The sequence below is a fragment of the Symphalangus syndactylus genome, chromosome Y (genome assembly GCF_028878055.3).
Source record: "Symphalangus syndactylus isolate Jambi chromosome Y, NHGRI_mSymSyn1-v2.1_pri, whole genome shotgun sequence".
Classification (NCBI taxonomy): Eukaryota; Metazoa; Chordata; class Mammalia; order Primates; family Hylobatidae; genus Symphalangus; species Symphalangus syndactylus.
In genome coordinates this window covers 22,925,855-22,949,886 of record NC_072448.2, presented here as the reverse complement: position 1 = coordinate 22,949,886, position 24,032 = coordinate 22,925,855, and the positions used below count along the sequence as shown (strand labels likewise).

General features: G+C 40.9%; 1 protein-coding gene across 7 annotated transcripts in view; it reads left to right on the top strand.

Moving 5' to 3' along the window:
- LOC129476673 (small ribosomal subunit protein eS4, Y) overlaps positions 1 to 24,032 on the top strand; it is a 52,112-nt gene that overhangs the window by 14,347 nt on the left and 13,733 nt on the right. For 4 of the 7 annotated variants that reach the window (XM_063635420.1, XM_063635417.1, XM_063635418.1 and 1 more), the window contains exon 5: positions 45 to 216. In XM_063635420.1, the coding sequence (XP_063491490.1) occupies positions 45 to 216 (172 nt within the window). Of the gene's footprint in view, positions 1 to 44; positions 217 to 10,956; positions 12,555 to 24,032 lie in introns of those variants that run through there. The other 3 variants (XM_063635415.1, XM_063635416.1, XM_055269541.2) reach the window with 2 other exon arrangements.

Below are 24,032 nucleotides of genomic sequence, written 5' to 3'. Positions count from 1 at the left end.
TTTGTGTTTACATGTTAAATTGGTTTTCCTTGTTGTGTTAATAGTACAAGTTGTGCAAAGTGAGGAAGATTACTGTGGGGACAAAGGGAATTCCACACCTGGTGACTCATGATGCTCGAACCATTCGCTACCCAGATCCTGTCATCAAAGTGAACGATACTGTGCAGATTGATTTAGGGACTGGCAAGATAACCAGCTTTATCAAATTTGACACAGGTAAGTTGTTTTTGTTTTGTTTTTTTGTTTTTCTTTCTCTTGTCTTGCTGGCCACCTCCCTTGCCTTTTCTTTACCTATCTTTTCTTTCTATTTTATTCTGTTTTATCTGTATTACCATCTTCATTGGAGAGAACACATTTGGCTCTCCCTAAGATAGAGTATGTTGCCTCATGGTCTCTTGGGTTTGCAGTGGATTCTTCATGCTGAGTAGTGGTGTGACATCCCTTTGGGCTACATCCAACAGCCCGGCCTCTTTCAAGAACGTAAACCATAGCTGTGTAAACTCTGTGTCCATTTGGTTTGTCATGAGAGGGGAACTTTATTTTAAATGTGTAAATTTTATGTGTTCCTTGAGGTGAAGGGCTGAAGTTGTCCAGATAACCTTAAACTAGTGATGAGGAAAAGATGTGTCTGCAGATTTGTTTCTCCTCCCTACACCCCAGACTCTGACTCCTGACAGGTTTACACCCAAGTGCTTGCTAGTATCTGATGTGCTAATGAAGTAAAATATTTTGCCCAGTGTGTTTAACAGAAATTTCTAGAAATGCAGAAACACTGAAAGAACAGCATAGGCACAACAAACAATGACAACTCCTTTTTCTGCCTATCTTTGATGCCTTTGCACTTTGTTCTGTTGCATATGTGCACCCCCACAGTCCCCACTTGGACCCTGATTTAAGACCCAGCCAAAGTCCTCAGTTGCCTTGCTGTTTAAAGAGCCCAAGCGGGCTGTCTTCAATTCAGTACTCCACACGCTGAAGCTGTCTGATTGTTGTCTGACCACTATGACCTTATGCCTGTGCTGCCTGCACTCCTGGTATTTACTGTTGAGCTGGATATGTTAGGCAAGAATGTTTGGCTGTGAAAGTTGAGAGGCCTTCCCATTAGGGGAAAACATTGAGAGAGGGGATATTAAACTGGATGTTTCATGCTTATGATGTCTAAACCTGTTGATTTCAGTGGGACCACAAAAGAGATAACTAGACATCATGCATCTCCCAGTAGTGGCAGTGCACAGTACCATTCAGGAAGCATTCTTGTCAAAGAATCAACACAAACTTGGATAAAGGGAGAAAAGAAGGCATGTATGTATTGGAAGAAGCTTAAGACACCTAGCAATCATTTGCAGAGTGACTTAGCTTTTTGAGAGGCTTGCCAAAATACTTCAGGTTCAAATGATTTGATACTGGCCATTTGTTTCTAAGTGATCCAATGCAGGACTACATGGGTAAAGATGAATCAACACTGGCTGTGAGTTTTCAAATGTTTTGAAGCTGGAGAGTGGATAGGTAGGAGCGTATTATGCTTGTCTGTCAAGTTTTGCATACCTTTGAAAATAATTTTTAAAATTATTATGGACATGGACTTCCTATCTTCAATTAAATGGAATATTTGCCATTTGTTTATTAAATGAATTTCCCTGTTAAAATTCAGCAGATTTTTCTCCCCCACCTAACTCTATTTGAAATATATAGATCTGGCCGGGCGCGGTGGCTCACGCTTGTAATCCCAGCACTTTGGGAGGCCGAGGCGGGCGGATCATGAGGTCAGGAGATCGAGACCATGGTGAAACCCCGTCTCTACTAAAAAATAGAAAAAATTAGCCGGGCATGGTGGCGGGCGCCTGTAGTCCCAGCTACTCGGAGAGGCTGAGTCAGGAGAATGGCGTGAACCCGGGAGGGGGAGCTTGCAGTGAGCCGAGATTGCGCCACTGCACTCCAGCCTGCGCAACAGAGCGAGACTCTGTCTCAAAAAAAAAAAAAGAGATATATAGATCTTTGTTTTACATGAAACGCTTGGTTTGCTTATTTATTACTTGCTTATTAAGTTTAATCTTGGGAGTTTACATAAAATAATTTCACAGAACCAATATTCCTGGTAAGAAGAAACCAACTGAGTAAGGGCAAAGGTTTCTTTGTAGTTCTTGGTTTGTTTGGTTTAAAATGCCTAAATGATTTTTAATTATTGTTAAAAAAAAAAGATATGTCATGAGTTTACCATCTTAATTATTTTTAACTGTATGATTCTTTAGTATTAACTATATTTACATTGTTGTGTGGCAGATCTTCAGAATGCTTGCATCTTGTAAAACTGAAACTCTGCCCATTAAACAACTCTGCCACTTCCTCCTCCCCATAGCCCCCAAAAACCACCATCCCACTCTTTGCTTCTGTGAATTTGACTCCTTTGGGTTTGTCTTACTTAGTAAGTAGAAATCATAGTGATTGTCTTTGTATGACTAGTTTACTTTGCATTGCATAATGCCCTCAAGGTTCATCATCCATGTTGTGGCATGTGACAGTATTTCTTCCCTCTTTCTGAGGCAGAATAATAATTGTGTGTACACCACATTTTGTTTATCCATTCTTCTGGATGGGCATTTCGGTTGCCACCACCTCTTGACTATTGTGAGTAATGTTGCTGCAGACACAGCTGTGGAGATAACTCTCCCAGATCCTGTTGGATGTTTTTATATATATACTCAGAAACGGGATTGCTGGATCATATGTGATAATTTTACAATTTTTGAGTAATTTTTGTGCTGCTTTTCATAGCAGCCCCACTGTTTTACATTCTCACCAACAGTGCACAAGAGTTTCAGTTCCTCCACATTCCTGACCACACTTTGCTGTTGTTTGCTTTTTATATTTTTTCTTTCTTGACAACCCTGATAGGCATGAGGTCATATCTCATTAGTTTTTGTTGTTGTTTTAAATTTGGGTTTCTGTGATGAATAGAGATATTGAGCATCTTTTTGTGTGCTTGTATGTCTTTAGAGAAAGGTATCATTCGAGTCCTTTGCCCAGTATTTAGTCAGGTTATTTCTTGGTATTATTGCATTATAGGAGTTCTTTGGATATTATCAGATGTAAGATTTGCAGATATTTCTCCCATTCCTTAGGTTGCCTTTTCACCCTTACTGATTGTTTCCTTTGATTGGGAGGCATTTTTGAATTTGTCTATTTTTGCTTTTGGTATCATATCCAAGAAATCATGTCCTTAATACCATGAAGCTTGTGGTCCTCTGTTTTTGGCTGTGGAGCTTTATAGTTTGAGGCCTTATGTTGAATCCATTTAGAACTGATTTTTTGTATGGTGTAAGGTAAAGTCTTCCCCATGTTGTTCTTTTACATGGGGACCTAGTTTTACCAACACCATTTGTTGAAGTAACTGTCCTTTCTCCATTGAGAGTTCTGGGCACCCTTGTTGAAGATCATTTGGCCATATACCCTTAGGTTTACTTCTGGGCTCTATTTTCTTCCTTTTGTTGTTTGTCTTTTATGCTAATACCACACTGTTGGATTGCTGTCATTTTGTATTGTGTGTCAAATCAGAAAGTGTGAGTTATCCAACTTTGTGCCTGCCTGCCTGCCTTCCTTCTCACTCTGTCATCCAGGCTGGAGTGCAGTTGTTCGATCACTGCTTACTGCAGCCTCAACTTCCCTAGGCTTAGATAATTCTCCCGTTTCAGTGTCCTGAGTAGCTAGGACCACAGTCACATGCCCCGCCACACCTGGCTAATTTTTGTATTGTTGTCATAGAAATGGGATTTTGCCATGTTGTTTACACTGGTCTCGAACTCCTGGACTCTGGTGATCAACCTGCTTCTGTCTCCCAAAGCGCTGGGATTACAGGTGGGAGTTACTACACCCAGCCTAGGTTTTGTCCCTTTTGTTAATCTTTTTTTGAAAAAAATCAACCCTTAGCTTTTTTTCTGTTCTTTTTTTTTTTCTCTTAGGTCTACTCAAATCTTTAATTTCCTTCCTTCTGCTAAACTTGGGTTTATTCTGTTCTTTTTCTAGTTTCTTGTGATCTAGTTAGGTTTTGATTGGAGGTCTTCATTTGTAACATAAGCATTTTTGAGCTGCCTTGTCTTGTGTGACAATTTTTGACTTATAGTCTATTTTGTCTGACCAAGTTTGGTCAGCCCTGCCCTCTTTTGGTTACCATTTGCCTGGAACACCAGCTTTAGTCCTACACTTTTAGCCTATGTGTGTCATTAAATCTAAAACTGGTCTTTGTTAGTAGCATATAGTTGTACCTTGGTTGATTGGTTGGTTTTATTCATTTAGCTAGTCTGTGTCCTTAGATTAGGGTGGGGAGTTAATTTATTTACAGTCAATAATTACTGTTAAGGAAGGCATTCGTGTAGCTCTGTTGCTATTTTCTGTATGTTCTGTAGATATTTTGTCCCTATTTTTTCTCCCTTATTACTGGCCTTTTGTGTTTTAAAGAATACCTTGAATCCTTTCTCATTTTTTTGTGTCTGTCCTTCCTTGGTTATTTTCTTTGTGGTTACCAAGGGAATTACATAAATTATCTTAAATTGAAAACAGTCTGTTTTCGGCTGTTAATTGCATCTCCATATCTCCTCATACCAACTTTGTTATTGATGCCACATGTTAATCTTTTTCTGTTGTGTAGCCATTTACATTGGTTTATGGTGGTTCTTATGCTTTCATGTCTTAAATTTTATATCAGACTTAAAAGTGATTTGTAAACCATTATGATCTAGGATTATCTATTTTTCTGTATATTTACCGTTACCAGAGATCTTTATATTTTCATACAGTTTTGTGTCTAATGTCCTTTTGTTGGCCACTTGAAGGATTCCCTTCAGCATTTTTTGTAGGGCAAGCCTAGTGCCTTTTGTTTATCTGGGAAGGTCTTATTTTCTTTAATTTTGAAGGACAGCTTTGCTGGAAATGGTATTCTTGTGAGGACTGAACTCTGATTTTTATCTTGCCTAAATTCCTATCTAAGGGGTCTGGGGAATCATTTCGAGACAATGGAGAAAATTAAAATATTTTACCTCAAAGCATGTTTCTTTGCCATATTTTGAAATGGCCCTGCAAAGCTGTTCCTTGTGAGGGGAAAATCTGTGTTTGTAAAGAGTCTCTCTTCACATAGCTAGATCGTTTTCTTCTAAATCTTTCCAGTCTTAAAGAGATTAACAAAAATCTGAATCAGAAACATTTGTCATAGTCTTATCTCTAAGGGCAGCCATTATAAGACTTCTTCAACTTTGATCTCCACCATCTTTTATCTTAACTAAAACATTCCCTTTCTGTCAATCCCAGGTCTTTAGGCAAACTCAACTTAGGGAAACCAATTGTCAACCAGAAACTGCTGAAATTCACCAATAGCCTGGACCACCCCACCCCACTTTGAGTTGTCCACCCTTTCTGGACCAAACCAATGTATTTCTTAAATGTATTTGATGTCTCATGCTCTTCTAAAATGTATAAAACCAAGCTGTGTCCTGACAACCTTGGGCACATGTTCTCAGGACCTCCTGAGAGCTCTGTCATGGACCATGGACACTCATATTTGGCTCAGAATAAATCTCTTCAAATACTTAACAGAGTTAGACTCTCTTCACTGCCACTTGGAGTATGTCATGCCTCTGTCTTCTGGATGGCAGAGTTATCAGAGATTATCAGAAAAGTGCTTATCTAGCAGGAGCTCACTTGTACATGATTCTTTCCCAGATTCTTTTTCTCTGTGACTTGACACTTTGATTATATTGTCGCTTGATGTGTGCCTCTTTGGGTTTATTCTAGTTGGAGTTCAGCTGCTTGAATTTGTATATCCATCTTCTTTCTCCCATCTGGGGAGTTTGGGGCCTCTTCTTTTTTTTTTTTTTTTTTTTTTTGAGACGGAGTCTTGCTCTATCGCCGAGATGGAGTGCAGTGGCACCTTCTGGGTTCACGCCATTCTCTTGCCTCAGCCTCCCCAGTAGCTGGGACTACAGGTGCCCACCACTGTGCTCGGCTAATTTTTTGTATTTTTAATAGAGACGGGGTTTCACTATGTTAGCCAGGATGGTCTCCATCTCCTGACCTCGTAATCTGCCCGCCTCGGCCTCCCGAAGTGCTGGGATTACAGGCGTGAGCCACCGCGTCCGGGCCATTATTGTTTTTCTGGAAGGTCTTCTGCCCCTCCCCATCTTTCTCCCAAATCCCCTTCTCATAATCTCTGTTTCTGTCTCTTCTCCTTCTAGGAATCTTGTAATTTGTGTATTGTCTTGTAATTTGTGTATTGTTCCTCTTGATGGTGTCTCATACTTCCTTCCTTAGGCTCACCTTTCTTTGTATTTTTTTCTTTTTGCTCCTTTGATTTGTTAATTTCAATGGCCTGTCTTCAAGTTTGCAAATTCTTTCTGAACCTGTGAATTTTTCAATTCAGTTTAAAGGTATTCAGCTCCAGTTTGATTATTTGTTGCGGGTTTCCTTTACTTTATTGATAACTCTCATGTTCATGCGTTGTTTTTCGATTTTGTTTGTCTGTCTGTGTTCCCTTAGTTTGATATGCATCTTTAAGATGGTTAGTTTGAATTCTTTTTCAGGTAACTCATAGATCATCATTTGTTTAGGTTCATTTTTCTGGAGAAAAACAGCCACCTCTCCCAGTCTCTACCAGATATCTTCATACAAGGATGATGACTTTTCACCAGTCAGCCAGGCCGAAGGTTCTGGGGATCTCTCAGCTCTGGACTTGTGTGTGCAGTTTCCTGGTTGTGCTTCTGTGACGTCCCTAACCTCTTTCATTCCCTGATGCCTGTCTGTGTAGTGCGGCCTCTGGTGCTGTAACAACTGTCCTGTCCCCCCAGCACCCGCAGATCTTTGTGTTTTTTTTTGTTTGTTTGTTGTTGTTGTTGATTTTGAGACAGAGTCTTGCTGTGTTACCCAGGCTGGAGTGTAGTGGCATAATCTCACCTGCAAACTCCACCTCCTAGGTTCAGTGATTCTCCTGCCTCAGACTCTGAAGTAGCTGGTATTCCAGGCACGCACCACCATGCCTACCTAATTTTTTGTATTTTTAGTAGAGACAGGGTTTCACCATACTGACCAGGCTGGTGGTTAAACACTGGCCTCAAGTGATCTGTCCACCACAGCCTCCCAAAGTGCTAGGATTACAGGCCCGAGCCACCACACCCCACCTGCATGTCTTGTCTTCTTTCTCTGAGTCCCTCAGCCTGGGTGTCCAAACTGTCTTCCTTCTCAGTACTGACTCACGTAAGACAGCAGTTTTTCAGGCAGCTTTTGACCCCTTGAAAAGCGAGAACGTTGCATGAATGGTTCACATTTCTGTTTCCTTCCTGTGGGAGATGCCAGGATTTTGCATTTTTTTTCCCCAAATGTGTTATGCGGTGCTGGGGAAGTGGAACGTCTTGTGCAGGTAAAATGCCATAAATGTTTCCATTAGTCTAGTGCTGCTTTTCTTGGCTTTGCACTGGCCTGGGGTCCTGCAGCCTCTTAACTGATTTGTGGAGTGTTCACCAGTGCAGTTTGGTTGCATGTTGTTGTGAAATCTGTGTGTCCAGTGGGGAGGGAGAGCTAATAATCATTTCCTCTTGTGCCATTTTGCAGATGTCTGCTCTGTTACTATTTTTTTTTTTTAACATTTTAGTTTTTGTTTCCTCAGTGGTTTGGAAATAAAGCCACATCTGGTTCTGTTATTTTTAAGTGGTTGTACTCGTGATTACAGTGTGCATATCGAAATCATCCAAGCTCAGGATTAACCACCACCTTTATCCTCCTCTGGGGCAGTAGCAGGATGTGGGCGGGAATATCCTATCTGTTTCTCCTCTTACCGTTCTTGAGATTTTTGATCGGTTTCATGCATCTGGGTTGGCATCATTCTAGAAAATTGTGTTTTGACATACTGCTTTGTCCCTAACCTTCCTCTCCCTTGGGTTTTGGGACTTGCATTTAACTTGTATTAGAGCTTCTCACAGTAGACCCAGTCAGTCAATCTTCTCTGTTTTTCATCATTTGTCTTTCCATGGTGCATCATGAGCATATCTTCCCAGCACCTTCTGTTTTTCTGATTCTGTCTTCGACCAATTGTAGGCATGTTTCTTTAAACCCGTTCTTTTCCATTCTTAGTTTTGTTCACTAAATTTTCATTATTTGATTTTCAAATCCACCAGGTCACTCTGCAAAGGTGGGCTTTTTGTTGTTGATTTACATTAGGTTTGTTCTGTTTTGTTTTGCTTTTATCCTTGTAGACTCTTTGAAGGCAGTTCCAAGTTCTGCATTTGGTTTGATGCTGTGTTGATGATGGTGGTTCTTTATCGTGGTATCTTAGTTCCTTCCATGCTAGACACTATATGTAAAGTATTGTTAGTAAGAACAATATGAGGTCAATTTTTTTTTTTTTTTGAGACAAGAGTCTCGCTCTGTTTGGAGTGCAGTGGCGCGACCTCGGCACACTGCAACCTCTGCCTCTTGGGTTCAAGCGATTCTCCTGCCTCAGCCTTCTGAGAGGCTGGGACTACAGGTGCCCACCACCACACCCGGCTAATTTTTGTATTTTTGGTAGAGATGGGTTTTCACCATGTTGGCCAAGCTGGTCTTGAACTGCTGTCCTCAGGTGAGCCGTCCGCCTCAACCCCCCAGAGTGCTAGGATTACAAACATGAGCAACTGCGCCTGGCAAAATCCTGTATTTTGTTAGTAGGAAGACAGGATTGTTTTTGGGCTCATGTGTTTGTGAGGGTCCTGCCTTTGGGGTCCACCTAATGGTGGGAAGGGTCTCCTGTTACAGCTTTCACTCAGAGACTGAACCCGGGGCTTTGATTTCTATTCCACTGTCCTTGTGAGGCCATCAGGAAGAAAGCAGAGTCTCACAACAAAATTCGACATTAGTTTCCACTCAGCCTGTTTTTCTGAGGGTTGTCTGACAGACATAAAGAATAGATCTGATACATTCAAGAATTACAGTTATTCTTGTGAAGGGTCATAGCTTTCAACCTGCATTTACTAGTGTGCCCTAGTGGGAACTTTTCTAAATGTCAGGGGCTTTTTATTGGAATTTAACACACCTTGAAAGAATCAGTGTTTTCATCAATTTATACCCTTTCTTCACTTTTAGAAGCAGTGACAGACAAGTGAAGGGAAGGAACTATTATTAACAGTTTGAATCTTACCATGAGTAACTTAGTTCTATTTTTTCCCTGTGCATACTAAGTCCATAGTGTTCCCACCTAAGGGCTCTGGAAAATGAACTAAAAAATCTTTGTGGACCTTATTGACATAAGCAGCGTGAGGCATTTCTGCTGCTGTTTCCCAAGTACTGGTTTTCTTTTACAGGAGTCTCTACAATTGGGTCTTTTCTATAAAGAACAAAACACCAAGCTTTCACTGGCATTTCATCTCACCTCTTTTTCGGGTGTCATCTTCTGCTTATCAGCTAGAACAAACATGCATTTTGTTACTGAGCAGGTGTTTTTAACCAGATCTTCCTAAACTCTGCACTAAAGCATAGTGTACAAAAGTTTTTTTATAACTGAGGGTGTTGGGTGCTGCTCGTTTACTGTCTTCTCAGTGGTTGCCACAAGGACCCCAAAGAACTGGCCAAGTACACTGACCTAAGAAACAAAATCTTGGGCTGTTAATGTGATTTTTCTTATCTTTCAGATAGGGGTCTGTGGGTACTTTCTTGTGACTTACCTGAACATTACTGGATATCCATACCATCTGGAATAAATGCAATACCAGCACTTACACAAAATTACTTTCAAATCACTTCTCTGACTCTCAGTACACTTGCTAATGCTGAGGTAAAACCTTTGGTCCTTTTAATTCCTGTGGCTTCTCACCATGCCAAAATACATATTTCCCGCTGGCCCTGGATTTCTCTTAAAAATCTGCTTTTTGGATCAACAAATATCTTTGTGGTAGGGAGGGTCAAACTGCAGAAATCTTTTTGTTCATTGGAAGTCTCTTTGTTCATTGTCAAATCGAATAATTTTTAAACATAATTTTAATTTTCTTTTATCCCAGGGCATAATCTTTAAGACCCTCAGGTTGAGTTGGTTTCTTCTTTTTCCCATTAGTTTTTGAGAGCTCAATAAGTGTGCCCTGATTTATGTTTTTCTTTTTGATTTATAGGTTATAATTTCAAATTTATCCTGGAGTTTCTTAGGCTAGGTTACTAGTTTGTGTTTTGTTTTGTTGGCATTAAGACAGGGCTGCATTCTCTGGCTTTGGTGTGTTTTCATTTTAAAAAAGACGACATGTCCTTGGTTTTTCTTTTTTTTTAAATGTGTCTTCACTAAAAAGGTGGACTCATGGCTGAGTGTTTATTAGCAGTGGTTTGAGGGAAACTTTTTCTTAAAACATGCTTATTCTGTGATAAAACTTCCTTGACATGGTAGCCTGTGCCCTATATGGGATGCTTATATTAGATGGTTATGTCCCACAAAAATAAGTCCAGATATCTGAAATGAACATATTCTTCCAGGAGCCCTGTGACAGCCCTCAGAACATTGGAAGTTTTCCCCTTTAGAAATTGGATTAGCTAGCAGTCCAGTTAAAGGCCTTTCGTTATTGTCTAGTGTCTTTCTGATTAGCCTGAATTTCTCTAGTTCTCAGAACTCCCTCTCAGTCAATCATTCTTCCTTTCTTCCCACCCAGTACTCTTCCATGCCATCTTTGTCCCCTCCACAAATGATTATCTATTCAGCCTTTGAAGAATTATTGTTGGACAAACAATGCAGGGAAAGCTTATCGTTGGAAAAATCCTTGGGGGCTTGCCTTAAAATGCTGACTGCAGTCTGCTTCACAAAAAGCATGTTCATAGTGACAAGAGTTCTTGAAATTACAATTTTGGAATGATGCTCCATTTTTTGGTCCCAGCGAGCCTGTCTGTGTTAAATTGGTTTTAAAGGACAGCAGGCCTCTATCTCGTTTTAAAATGACTTCTCTCCTGTTTATTTTCCTTTCCCTCTAGGCAATGTATGTATGGTGATTGGTGGAGCTAACCTTGGTCGTGTTGGTGTGATCACAAACAGGGAAAGACATCCTGGTTCTTGCGATGTGGTACATGTGAAGGATGCCAATGGCAACAGCTTTGCCACAAGGATTTCCAACATTTTTGTCATTGGCAATGTAAGACTTGCACTCTCTTTACTACTTTCTAAGAAGACTCACCCTAAAAAGCGTAAAGACCTGCATCCACTATTGGTGTTTGTCTGTTGTTGTCTTTTTCCTGTGTTAAGGTGCACAGAGTGCAGCAAGCTCTGTATTTAGTCTCTGACCAGAAAGAATATTAGATCTAGAGCCTTGCCCCTGCCTCTCAAAGAGATCTGTGTGAAGTGTCGGCATTGTCACATAACAAATTAAGTTAAACTCAGCCTTACAACTTCTGCAGGGCTATACCACTGGTATGTGCTGGATTAAGGTCACTGTCTGCCAACCCCTCTGAGGCTACATCATATACCTCATCACTGAACATGTATTTGATGATGAAGATTGATGTAAGGGACTATGAGTGAATTGCTAATTTGAGAATAAGAGCATTTACAAGCCACATACCACTTGTTAGTTTCCTTTACTCATTCAGAATGACCTTGCTCTGAGATCTTTTGAGACCTTTTCGGTGAAGGAGCACCTCTGTAGTCACACAGTATCTTCACATGAGAGTCCGTTACCCTGTGACTTAAGGAAGGGGCAAGGGGTTTAATCAAAAGCTTTTCATCAAGCAGTTCAGCCTTGGGAGCGGTATCTTAACACTTGTACCCTGGCAGCTATTTGGTACTTGAGAGATGATATGGTACAGAAGGGAAGCCTGCTGTCGCCTCTTTGGCTGTGTCACTTGGCAGCTCTATAGGGGCCATTTCTCTTTTTAGTACTGAATTATGACACCTCATTGTGTACCTTTGAAGGCAGGTGTATCATATCATCTGGTGTTCCTGAAGGAATTGAAGGAGTGAGTAGATGCATGTGAAAGCTCTGTAAAGCTTATGATAGGGAGCTGACAGTTCTCCACTTCAAAACAATGAGAAGCTGAGGTTAATGGCCTTTTTTTTCTCATCACTGAGTGCCTCATAGAAAAAGATGTTCATGAAAAGCTTCTTGACTGATTGCTTCACACAAAATAGAAGCAGGAAGACCCGTATTCAACAGCTCAGCAGTGGGGAGTAGGAGGAACAGTGAGAGGCAGACAACCTCTCAGGAAATATGTATAAGGAAATTTTTATTTTGTTGGGAATTTTGTTTGGTAGCGTTCCGTTAGCTGCCCCTTAATGTAAAAGAAGGTACAAGGCATGTGTGTTTTGGTGGAGTGTTGTTTTTCTTTTTTTCATCTTTCCCTCGAGCTTTCTTTCATCTCCTCCCTTTTCATCCCTTCCTTAATGTACTTATTTTGTCTCCTTCTCAATTGCAGGGTAGTAAACCTTGGATTTCCCTGCCCAGGGGAAAGGGCATCCGACTTACTGTTGCTGAAGAGAGAGATAAGAGGCTGGCTGCCAAACAGAGCAGTGGCTAAATTACAGTAGTGGCATATTTTTTTTTCTTTGCACAAATAAACAATGAATTCTTGTTTCCTAATGTGTGTGTTTTTTTCTTTTTCCCTTGTGGATAATAGAAGGGTTTGAATTTTGGGCCTGGTTTTGGCACCATCTTAAGATCTCTAGGTACCACCCGTTCTTCCTCTGACCCTCCAGGAAATAAACCTTTTCTTTCCTTCCCTCATACATGTTACCCACATCTTCTCTGTGGGCAGAATGATGGGAATAACATCAATAAACGAAGTGCAAAAAATGTGATATTTTTGGCTACCTGAGAGAATGAACATTAGTTGAAATCATAGAAGAAAAATGTGTTTGTGTTAATTAGGGAGTTGTAAAATAATTTTTCGTGCATTACCATGGTTATGCTTTTTCTTTCTGCACGCCCCCCCCCCCTCCTTCCCCTCTTTTTTCACCTTATAGAATTTACCTCACAGTTTTTTTGGTCCAAAGTCCGGCCTCTCTCTCAGAAAGGACTGCATTCTTTTGTGGAAGCTCTGGGCAAGGTGTTGGTTTTCTTCCTCATTAACATTATTGGCAGAAATTCAGATCTCTGGCTGTAGGGCACTGTCCCTGTTTCATTGCTGACTGGCAGCTGAGGCCTGTTCCGGGCTTCTGTAGGTCACATGCATTCTTTGCCTAGTGGTCCCATCCCTCAGATACACTGAGTGGTCTTTCTTTGATCCGGTCAGGAACAGTTGGCCACTTTAAAGGGCCCACCGGGATAATCTCTATTTCATGGACTGTCACTTTACTGACATCACATTTAGTCCGCTTTGTCTTGGCAGGTAGCATTTACAAGTACTAGGCAGTGGGATGTGGGCATCTTTGATGTTTGTAAAGACTTAGAAACAAAAGAAAAATGGTTGGGGGGCAGTTGACGCCAACAGTTTAATATTTGGCTACTGTTGAAAAGCAAATACTGAATTATGATACATAACTGGAAGTAAAAATAAAGGTTATTTTATGTTGCAGTGGCTTACATCTGTAATCCCAACAATTTGGGAGTGGGAGGATCACTTGAGCCCAGAAGTTTAAGGCCATCCTGGGCAACATATTGAGACCCTGTCTCTACAGAAAGTAAAGAGCAAAAAAAATTAGCCGGGTATGGTGGTGCATGCTTGTAGTGCCAGTTACTTGGAAGGTGGAAGTGGGAAGACCGATTGGTAGCTTTTTTCACCCAGGTCTTGGAGGTTACAGTGAGCCCTGATTCTGCTGCTGCACTCCAGCCTGGGTGACAGAGCAAGACCCTGTCTCTTGTTGGATTCTACAAAAGAATCAGTTATAGAGGGAATAGGAGTCAATATCCTTCCTCCTTGGAGTCTTAAAGGAGGATACACTTGCCAAGTGTGTATTTTTATGCATCCACAAGCTCAAAAACCTATGGTTATAACTGCTGTTTTGCTGTAAGTCCTCACTTGGTGCTTGCTGGTTGAGCCGTCTTCCTGTGTATCATACCATCTGGTGTTTCTGAAGGAATTGAAGTGAAATGACCACCTGAAAGAAAAACAGAGGGGCTCTTTCAGGACACAGGAAGGAAAAACTGAGGACTTTGGTGTAATTTTAAGATCCTGGTTGCAACTGCCAAAATGGATATGTGTGTGTGTTTGTGTCTGCGTGTGCAAGCACCTGTGATAATCAAATTTTGTTTTGTTTTTTGAGACAGTCTTACCTGTTGCTGGGGCTGGAGTGCAGTGTTGTGATCTCGGCTCCCTGCAACCTCTGCCTCCTGGGTTTAAGTGATTCTTGTGCCTCTCAGCCTCTTGAGTAGCTGGGACTACAGGCACACACCACCATGCCCAGCTAATTTTTGTAGTTTTGATGTACAAAAATTGGACAGGCTGGTCTCAAACTCCTGACCTCAAGTGGTGGACCCACCTTGATCTCCCAGAGTGCTGAGATCACAGGCATGAGCCATTCACCCTCGGCTGATAATCAAAATTTTGACTCAGTACAACAAAGATACTACACTGGAAAGAAGTGGGATAGTAACTCTGACTACCGTGTTTATTGTTGTATCGTGACACTGTTATTTCAATGTCCCTCCATTTCATGACTGACAAATCCAATACTGAACATGTTCAGAAATGCTTTCTCTTTGCAATCCTTCCTCCCTGAAGTAGGGACATTTCTTACTTCATCATGCTTGAGGACCTTGGGTTATCGTTACCTCATTCCTCACCCTCATCTCCCTCAAATCCTTTCTGTAAGTAGGTGAATTTTAAATCATATATAAGTACAACTAAGCCACCAAACATCACCTGGCATAAATCTCTTCCATCCATTGCCTGCTCTGTTGGAGGATTTTATTCCAGAAATGTTTGTCTCTGACTTAATACCCTCCTTTGTCCACTGCCTATTATTTGAGTTTGTTGTTCGTGTTTTTCACTAGCTGGTGAGCTCAAAGAGCTACACTGTCAACCCAAAACTTTGTTTCTGAGTCTCTTTCAGGTTGCCTTGGGGCTCAAAGGCAGCAAGTCTGAGCTCACAAAATAGTGCTCCTCTATTTGTTATCTTGAACTTTAAGTATGTCTGCACATTTGTCCTAATCTTTGCCCTACACAGGCCCAGTACCTGACAGCCTCTTTCTGTCTGGCAGAGTTCAAGCCCTCAGGCCTTTGTGCTCAAGCTTTGAAGGTCTGGTTTCCTCCAACTCTTTCCTACCAAGAGGAGTGGCAGAGCAGGACTAAGAACTCACCTTCTCTATGCAACTCATAGGCAAACTGGTACAAAAGCACACTCATCTACAGCAGGGAAAGCAACTCAGGCCCATGACCTTCATGAAGCAAGTCGAAATACTTAATCTCAGCCCAAACAGATGAAAAAAGGAAAAAAGGAGGAAAAGCGGAAGAACAAAGGAATGAGCACCGTCAGTGTCAACAACTCTTGACCATACACAAAAATCTATATTCCCAAATTAAACATTACTTTCTCGTGTCTTCATCCTTGAGACATACTTTTTGAGTTCCTATTGTTAGACATGCATTGAACGGAACAGACAGAAAATACTGAAGCTTGAGCTCAGGTGTGAGAAATTGATGATTTAAAGTCAACAAAAGTAAGTAAGGTTCTGTCAGTGACAAGTCTATGAAGAAATAAAATGGGACTGGGATAGAGCCCTCTTTAGATCAGGCTCTACACCAAGGCCTTTGAGCAGTGACATTTTTGAGTCAGTAGAATAGAGTCGACAGAGTACATGCAAGTTAATGGCATGTTAACACTTTTACTCCATAATTAAAGGGGTGGATCCATGCTTTCCATTTGTATTAGTTTGTTAGGGCACCAAATGGATAACTTAAAAGAAGTTAGTTGTCTCCTAATCCTGGAGGCCAGAAGTCCAAAACCAGGTGTTGACAGGACCATACTCCCTCAATGGATAGGAGGGATCTGTTTTAGGCCTCACCAAGCTCTGGCAATTCTTTGGCTTGTGGCTGCATAACTAGCCTTCATGTGGCATTTTCCCTGTGTGCTGGGGATATTCTTAAGTGAAATTTGCTTATATTTATCTTTAGGGGAGCTTTTATGATTGAGGAAATTAGAAATGACTTCAAGTGCCGTTTGGTGCTACTGTCTTGATCCATTAGCGGTAGGAAGCCAGGAGTCTAAACCACCAGTGCCATTTGAACCTTCAGTGCAAACAGCATGGTGAAAAGGGCAGGTTAAATTTTTATGTGAAAATAATTGTGACTTTATGTATTCCTGGAAAGGGTCCCCGAGGCTTGATTTCAGGGATGGCTGTGTTGAAACAGGCATTGCAAATTGCAAACACCTAGAAATTGACCATCTTCAGTAGCTCTTTTCCTAGTAAGAAAGTCAACCAAATACCATATGCCTACCAGTGCACGATGTCACCTGTGAAGAATTACTGTGTATTTGTGCATCTAGTTACATATATGGATATGTTCTGAATACAATCAAGCAGATCTAACAGTATACAAGAAAATCAGGAGAGGTAGTTTAAAGGATGTGATATAGAATAAACAAACCACACAAGCAATAAAAAGGAAAGTGCTTCTAAAACATTGAGCAACATGAAGCGGTAAACCACTGAAGTGGTTTACAGCAAAGGAAGCTGAACTCAAAAGAGGTTCTAATTTATATGTTGTTCAGAAACATAAAAAACTTATCTTTGGTGTCCAGAGAACAGGAGAGCATTTACCTTGAGGTAAGGATAAGTAATTGAGAATGGACTTTTGGGGTACTGAAAAATTATTCTTCATCTTGACTTTTGGGGAGTAAACTCAATTATTGAATATGTAAAAAGAGTATCAATTTGCATACCTTAAGTGGTGTTCATTTCCATAAACACATTATGCTACCCTTAAAAACAAGGTATTAGTCTGATGAAGTAATGGGTGGCCACTTTAAGGGGGTAGGATGTATGGAAGGTGGATTATGACTGTTAATAGGCATGTGGCAACTTTCTAAAACATCTATTATGGCATTGGAGTTGTGGTTACTCAGGTATATTTGTCACAACTGAGATGTGATTTGAAAGCAAATGAACTAGATAACTTGCACAGAATTGCTGGAACACTTCAGATGCCGGCTAATGCTAACATACTTGGAGTAATGCCAAAAGCATGAAATAAATTAGTCTAATGTAACATTTCCCATTATTCTGGCTCCACAAGATGCTGGGATCTCTGTCAATACTCTTCAGACGTCGTAATCAGAACAGCATTTTGACCACTGCAGGCAACACTGCCAAAATTCTGGTGCTCTCACCCTCATGGGAAATGAGATTCAATGCTTTATATGGTGCATTTCCCACTTTACTAGCATATTGAAGTCTCAATTATCATAATGTGTCTGAAAGCCAGGATTTATGTCACATGTCTTTGTGCTTATAGCACTGGAAGATTGGTATTTAGTCTCTGACTGATATTTTGAAGAGAACAGGGCTTATGATACTGCAGTCTCAAACCATTCCAATGATGAGTAACACATGACATTTGTTCTCTATATTTTTACTTTAAAAAAAATTTTTTTAATGGACAACCTTATATGTGTTGTGTACATACAACATGATGTTTTGAAGTACACATACATTGTGGACTGGTTAAATCTGGCTCATAAACAAATGCATTGCCTGACATTGTTACCATTTTTGTGGTGAGAACCCTTAACATTCAATCTCAGCATTTTTCAGGAATACAATATATTGTCATTAACTGTAGTCATAATGCTGAATAATAGATCTATTGAACTTAGTCCTCCTGTCTAACTATAAATATATGTTGTTTGACCAACATCTCCTCAACCCCACTGCCCCTAGCACCCCAGGTTCTGGTAACTACTATTTTAATCCACATTTATGAGATCGATGTTTCTGAATTCTATGTGAGTGGGATCATGCAAAATCCATCCTTCTGTGCTTGGTTTATTTCACTAAAAATGCCCTCCAGATTTATCCATATTTCATCGCAGATGGCAGGTTTCTCCATTTGTAAGGCTGAAGATGATTCCATTCCATATATATACTGCATTTTCTCTATCTATTCTTCCTGCAATGAATGCTTAGGTTGCTTGCGTATCTTGGATACTGTGAATGGTGCTGAAAGAATCATAGGAGTGCAGATATCACTTTGATAATACTGATTTTCTTTTCTCTGGATATGTGCCTAACAATGAGATTTCTGTGGTAGTTCTATTTGTAATTTGTGAAACAACCTCCATACTGTTTTCTATAATGGCTGTGCTAATTTACATTCTCATCAACAATGTGCATGGGTTTTGTTTTCTCTACATCCTCATGAACACTTGTTAACTTTTGTCTCCTTGATCACAGCAATTGTAACAGGAGTGAAGTGACACCTCATTGTGGTTTTCATTTGTATTTCTCTGATGGCTAATGATGTTAAGTATTTTCATATAGCTACTGACCACTCCCGTGTCTTCTTTTGAGAAATGTCTATTCTGGTTCTTTGCTCATTTGTTATTGAGTTAGTTGTTTCATTTCTATTGGGTTGTTTGAATTCCTCATATGTTAGATACTAACTTCTTATTCATATGGTGTGCAGATACTTTCTCTCACTCTGTAGGTTTCTCTTTACTCTTTATCCTGGTTTTTGTTTTGTTTTGTTTTTGCTATGCAGAAGCTTTTTTTGTTTGATGTAATCCCATTTTGGTTGCTTGTGACATCATATGAAACAAGTCATTGCCCAGACCAACGTCCTGGAACATTTCCCCTGTGTTTCGTTATACTTAATAGTAGTTGTGGAAATGTTGGGTCTTACACGGAAGTTCCTAATGTATTTTGGTTGGTTTTGTGTGTTGTGAGAGAGCCTAATTTCATTCTTCTGCATGTCGATATCTAGTTTTCCTAACGCTAATCATTGAAGAGACTGTCTTTTATGCATTGTGTGCTCTTGGCACCTTTGTCAAAAATTAGTATGGATTTATTTTGGGACTCTATTTTGTTTCATATATCTTTTTTTTTTTTTTCTTTAAGTAATGCTGTTTTGGTTACTGTAGTTTTGTAGTATGTGGTGAAGTCAGGTAAGTTGATAACTTCAAGTTTGTTTTTTGGCTCAAGATTGACTTGGCTATTCAGGACTGTTGCGGTTCCAGATGAATTTTAGGATTTTTTTTCTCTTCTGTTTTGCCAGACACTTTTTTTTTTTTTTAAATATAGATAGGGATTGCACTGAAATAAATAGTTCTGAGTAGTATTGAAAATTAACCATATTGATTCTTCTAATCCATGAACAGGCAGCAAGTTTTCCTTCAGTTTCTTTTATCAGTGTCTTATAGTTTTCAGTATACAGATGATTTCATTTCCTTGGTGAAACATACTTTTTTTTTTTTTTTTTTTTGAGACAGAGTCTTGCTGCAGCATCCAGGCTGAAGTGTAATGGCATGATCTCAGCTCACTGCAACCTCTGCCTCCCGGGTTCAAGTGATTCTCCTGCCTCAGCATCCTGAGTAGCTGAGATTACAGGCATGGGCCATAATGCCCAGCTAATTTTTGTATTTTCAGTAGAAATGGGTTTCACCATGTTGGCCAGGCTGGTATAAAACTCCTGACCTCTGAGCCGAGATCGCGCCACTGCACTCCAGCCTGGGCGACAGAGCGAGACTCCATCTCAAAAAAAAAAAAAAAAAAAAAAAAAAAACTCCTGACCTCAAATGATCCACCCGCCTTGGCCGCCCGTAGTGCTGGGATTACAGGTTGAGCCACCGTGCCTGGCCAGTTAAACGTACTATTTTTTTTTTTTTTTTTTTTTTTTGGACATGGAGTCTCACCCTGTTGCCCAGGCTGGAGTGCATTGGTGCAATTTCTGCTCACTGCAAGCTCTGCTTCCTGGGTTCACGCCATTCTCCTGCCTCAGTCTCCTGAGTAGCTGGGACTACAGGCACCCATCACCACGCCTGGGTAATTTTTTTGTATTTTTAGTAGATACTGGGTTTCACTGTCTCGATCTGACCTCATGATCCACCCGCCTCATCCTCCCAAAGTGCTGGTATTTCAGGCACAAGCCACTGCACCCAGCCTAAACGTACTCTTAAGTATTTAACTTCCTTGTAGGTATTGCAAATGGGCTTATTTTTTTTGTGATTGCTTTTTCAGATAAATCTCTTTGTGTATAGAAATGCTGTTTTTTTTAAATGTTGACTTTATTTATTATTTCTCTCTCTTTGTTGTCTTTTTTCTTTCTTTGAGATGGAGACTTGCTCTGTTGCCCAGGCTGGAGTGCAGTGGCATGAGCTTGTCTCATTGCAAACTCTGCTGCCTCTGAGGAGGTTCAAGAGATTCTTCCACCTCAATCCCAAGTAGCTGGGACTATAGGAGCTTACCACCCTAATATTTTGTATTTTTAGTAAAGACAGGGTTTTACTGTATTGGCCAGGCTGGTCTTGCACTTCCTACCTCCAGTGATCCACCTGCCTCAGTCTCCCAAAGTGCTGGCATTACAGGTTGTCTTTCTTTCCAGACAGGGTCTTGCTCTAGCATCCAGGCTGGGAGTGCATTGGTGTAATCAGGGCTCATGTTGGCCTCAACCTCCCAGGCTCAAACACTCAAACAGTCCTCCCTCCTCAGTCTCCTAAGTAGCTGGGACTACAGGCATGCAGCTGCACCATGCCTAGTTAATTTTTTTGTTGTTTCAATTTTTTTTTTTTTTTTTTTGTTTTTTTGAGATGGAGTCTCACCCAGTTGCCAAGGCTGGAGTGCAATGGTGTGATCTCAACTCACTGCAACCTCCACCTCCTGGGTTCAAGCGATTCTCCTGCCTCAGCCTCCCGAGTAGCTGGGATTAGAGGCACCCACCACCATGCCCAGCTAATTTTTTGTGTCTTTAGTAGAGACAAGGTTTTACCATGCTGGCTGGGCTCATCTCGAACTCCTGACCTTGTGATGTGCCTGCTTTGGCCTCCCAAATTGCTGGGATTATGAGCGTGAGCCACCGCACCTGGCCAATTTTGTATTTTTTGGAGAGATGGGGTTTTGCCGTGTTGCCCATGCTGGTCTCGAACACCAGTGGAAGGATCTTGAATGATCTTGAACAATCCTTCCACCTTGGCCTCCCAGAGTGCTAGGATTACAAGTGTAAGCCACTGCACCCGACCTTTGCATTCTTTTATTAGTTCTGGTTTTCATGAATCCTTTAGTTTTTTCTGTGTGTAAAATTATGTTGTCTACAGATGAAGATAATTTCACTTCTTCATTTCTAGCTTGGAAGTATTTTATTTTTTCTCTGCCTCATTGTGATGCAGGATTTAAGGAACCAGAGAGAACACACGGAGTGCAGGAAAATGTTTGTTTTAAGGTGTACACCAGCCCAGCAGACATTTGTCCCAAGGGCTGAGCCCAGAACAAAGAAAACGAGTCCCTTTTAAGCATTTTGAGGCAGGTACTACATGAAGCAGGCTTACAGAAGCAAGAACAAAAGCCTGCCGTGACACTTTTGTAACATGTCTTACATCTCTTTGAGAACTTGGTTTGCAGCTTATGCTTATGTCTTGGGACCTTGCAGCTGTGCAGGGAAGAAAGAAGCAGGAGTTTACAGAGCCAACAAAATATGTGGAGGATAGATATGGTTAATGTTTCTTGGAACAGACAGTTAATATTCTCTTCTGTCTTTAACGTCGGGGGGCTACTTACATTCTTCTTAGCCTTGGTTAATACAGAAATTCATTCTATGAACTGTTATTTTTCTTACTATTATTATAATTTTTACTATTATTACTTATGGTATTATTCTGTTATTTTCATAATTTCCCCCTTCATCCCCACTTTGGTACTCTGTATTAATGTTGGTTAATAGAGCACTACAATTGTTTATTTCTTCTTCAGCTGGTACATATTCTTCTTGGGGCAAAGCCTGATACTTAGTCAATGCCATTTTTTGGGCAATAGTGTGTCTGGCCACGATTGCCTCTATAGTTGACTGATTGCCTCTATAGTTCATTGAACACTTCCGATGAAAAGAGGTAAGAGACAAGGAAGAATTAGGCAGAAATGGTAACAACATTAGTGTATATAATAGAAATATGATTACACTACACATGGGAATAGGAAGCTTTCTCCTGGACAAAGGGATTGGCAACAGTTGTAGTAACTGTTGCCAATCTCTGTAGTAATTATCTTGTAATAACAAGATAATTAATACTGATAAAATCACTACTAGACTTATGAATTGTATCAACATCTTCTTATCTATTGCTTATTCCTAAAGCTTCGGCTGTGGGTAGACTACTCGGCTTTCAGTATGTGACTAGAGCAGGGCTTGAAGACTCCTTAAGCTTCAGCTGTGCATAGACTGACCAGCCTCCGGTGTGGTCAGAGAATGGTAGTTCTCTGCAGTGGCTTGGTTTTGCCACAAAATCAGTCATGTTGGATGATCTGAGTCCTGCTGACTGGCCCACTGGTCCTGGCAGCCAGCTTCAGTTGGCTGTGATGAATCCAGGGTATGACAGCTGCAACTTCAACATCTTGTAGACAAGATTACAGTGTGGGTCTCAACCCATGTGGGCCCTAACATGGTTGGGTTCCATTTCTTAACCCAAACAAAATCCCCAGGTTAAAAAGGATGGACTAGGTCTGTCAGGCTAATAGGCATCTTTTCTTGAACCCAGTCATGGACCTTCTGCATAGTTTGCCCTAAGGCCTGCATTTGCCTTCTTAAAGTTAGTTCTCCTAGCTCCCAGAGATCACCTATAATCTGATTTATAATTGGGGGTGGCTGGAGAACACAATCTCTTAGGGTGAATACCCAGTTAATTTGGTAGGTGTATACCTGACTCGAAGGACCATGAGCAAGACCTGATCCCACCTAACATGAGTTTCTTGACAAAATTTCTTTAGCAGCTGCTTCAATGTCTGGTTTATCCATTCTGCCTTCCCTGAGCTCTGTGGGTGGTAGGTTTTGTGTAATTTCCACTTTATTTTTAGCAGCTCAGTTAGTTGCTGTACAACTTCAGCCACAAATGCTGGGCCATTGTCTGATCCTAAGGTCAGAGGCAGTCCAAACATAGGAATAATGTCCTTTAGCAATACTCTGGTTACTTCTTAGGCCTTCTGTGTCCTAGTGGGGAATGCTTCAACCCATCCTGAGAAATTGCAAACAAACACTATCAGGCACTGTTAGCCCCCTGCTCGGGCACTTTGGTAAAGTCCACAAGCAAATTTTCACAAGGGGTTGCTCCTGTCTCTTGAATTCCTGGGGGCCAAGTTGGCCCTTTCCTTGGATTGTTCGGAGCGCAAGTCACGCATTGCCACAAACAGCTTGAGTGATAGCAGTAACGTGTGGCACATAAAAGTTCCGTACTACGAGAGTCTCTAAAGCAGTTTTTCCCATGGGCGTTCCTTGATGAAACTGTTTTGCAAATCAGGGGCTGTTGCTTCTGGGATAGCTAGCCTTCCATCTGGGAACTTACACCAGCCTCCTTCTATGTAACTTCCACTCTCTTGTTCAAACCAAGCTCTCTCATTTGGAGAGTAGCTTGGGGTTTCAGTTAAGGAAGGCTCTAGTAGAAGTGGCAGGGTTGGGGTCTACTTTTTAGTACCTAGGTTGGACATAGCTGCTTGCCTGGCTTCTCTGTTTGCCTTTGTATTTCCTTGTGCCTCTATGCCACCACCTGACTGGTGTCCTTTACAGTGAATGACTGCCATCCTGTCTGGAGCCCACACAGCATCTAAGAGCTGTAAAATTTTCTCTTTATTTTTCATTTCTTTCCCTCCAGCTGTTAAAAGTCCTCTTTCCTTGTAAATAGCCTCGTGGGCATGCAGTATGGCAGAAGCATACTTTGAGTCAGTCTAAATGTTGACTGTTTTTCCTTTGGCCACCAGCAGTGCTCTAGTTAGAGCTATGAATTCTGCTTTCTGTGCTGAGGTCCCAGCAGGGAGGGCCTGTGCCTCAGCTACTGAACTTAGAGTCACCACTCCATACCCGTCTTGGTGGATCCCCTCTGATGTGAAACTGCTCCCATCTGTGAAATATTAAACATCTTGGACCTCAAAGAGCTGGTCTTTTTATTTATTTATTTATTTGTTTATTTATTTATTTATTTATTT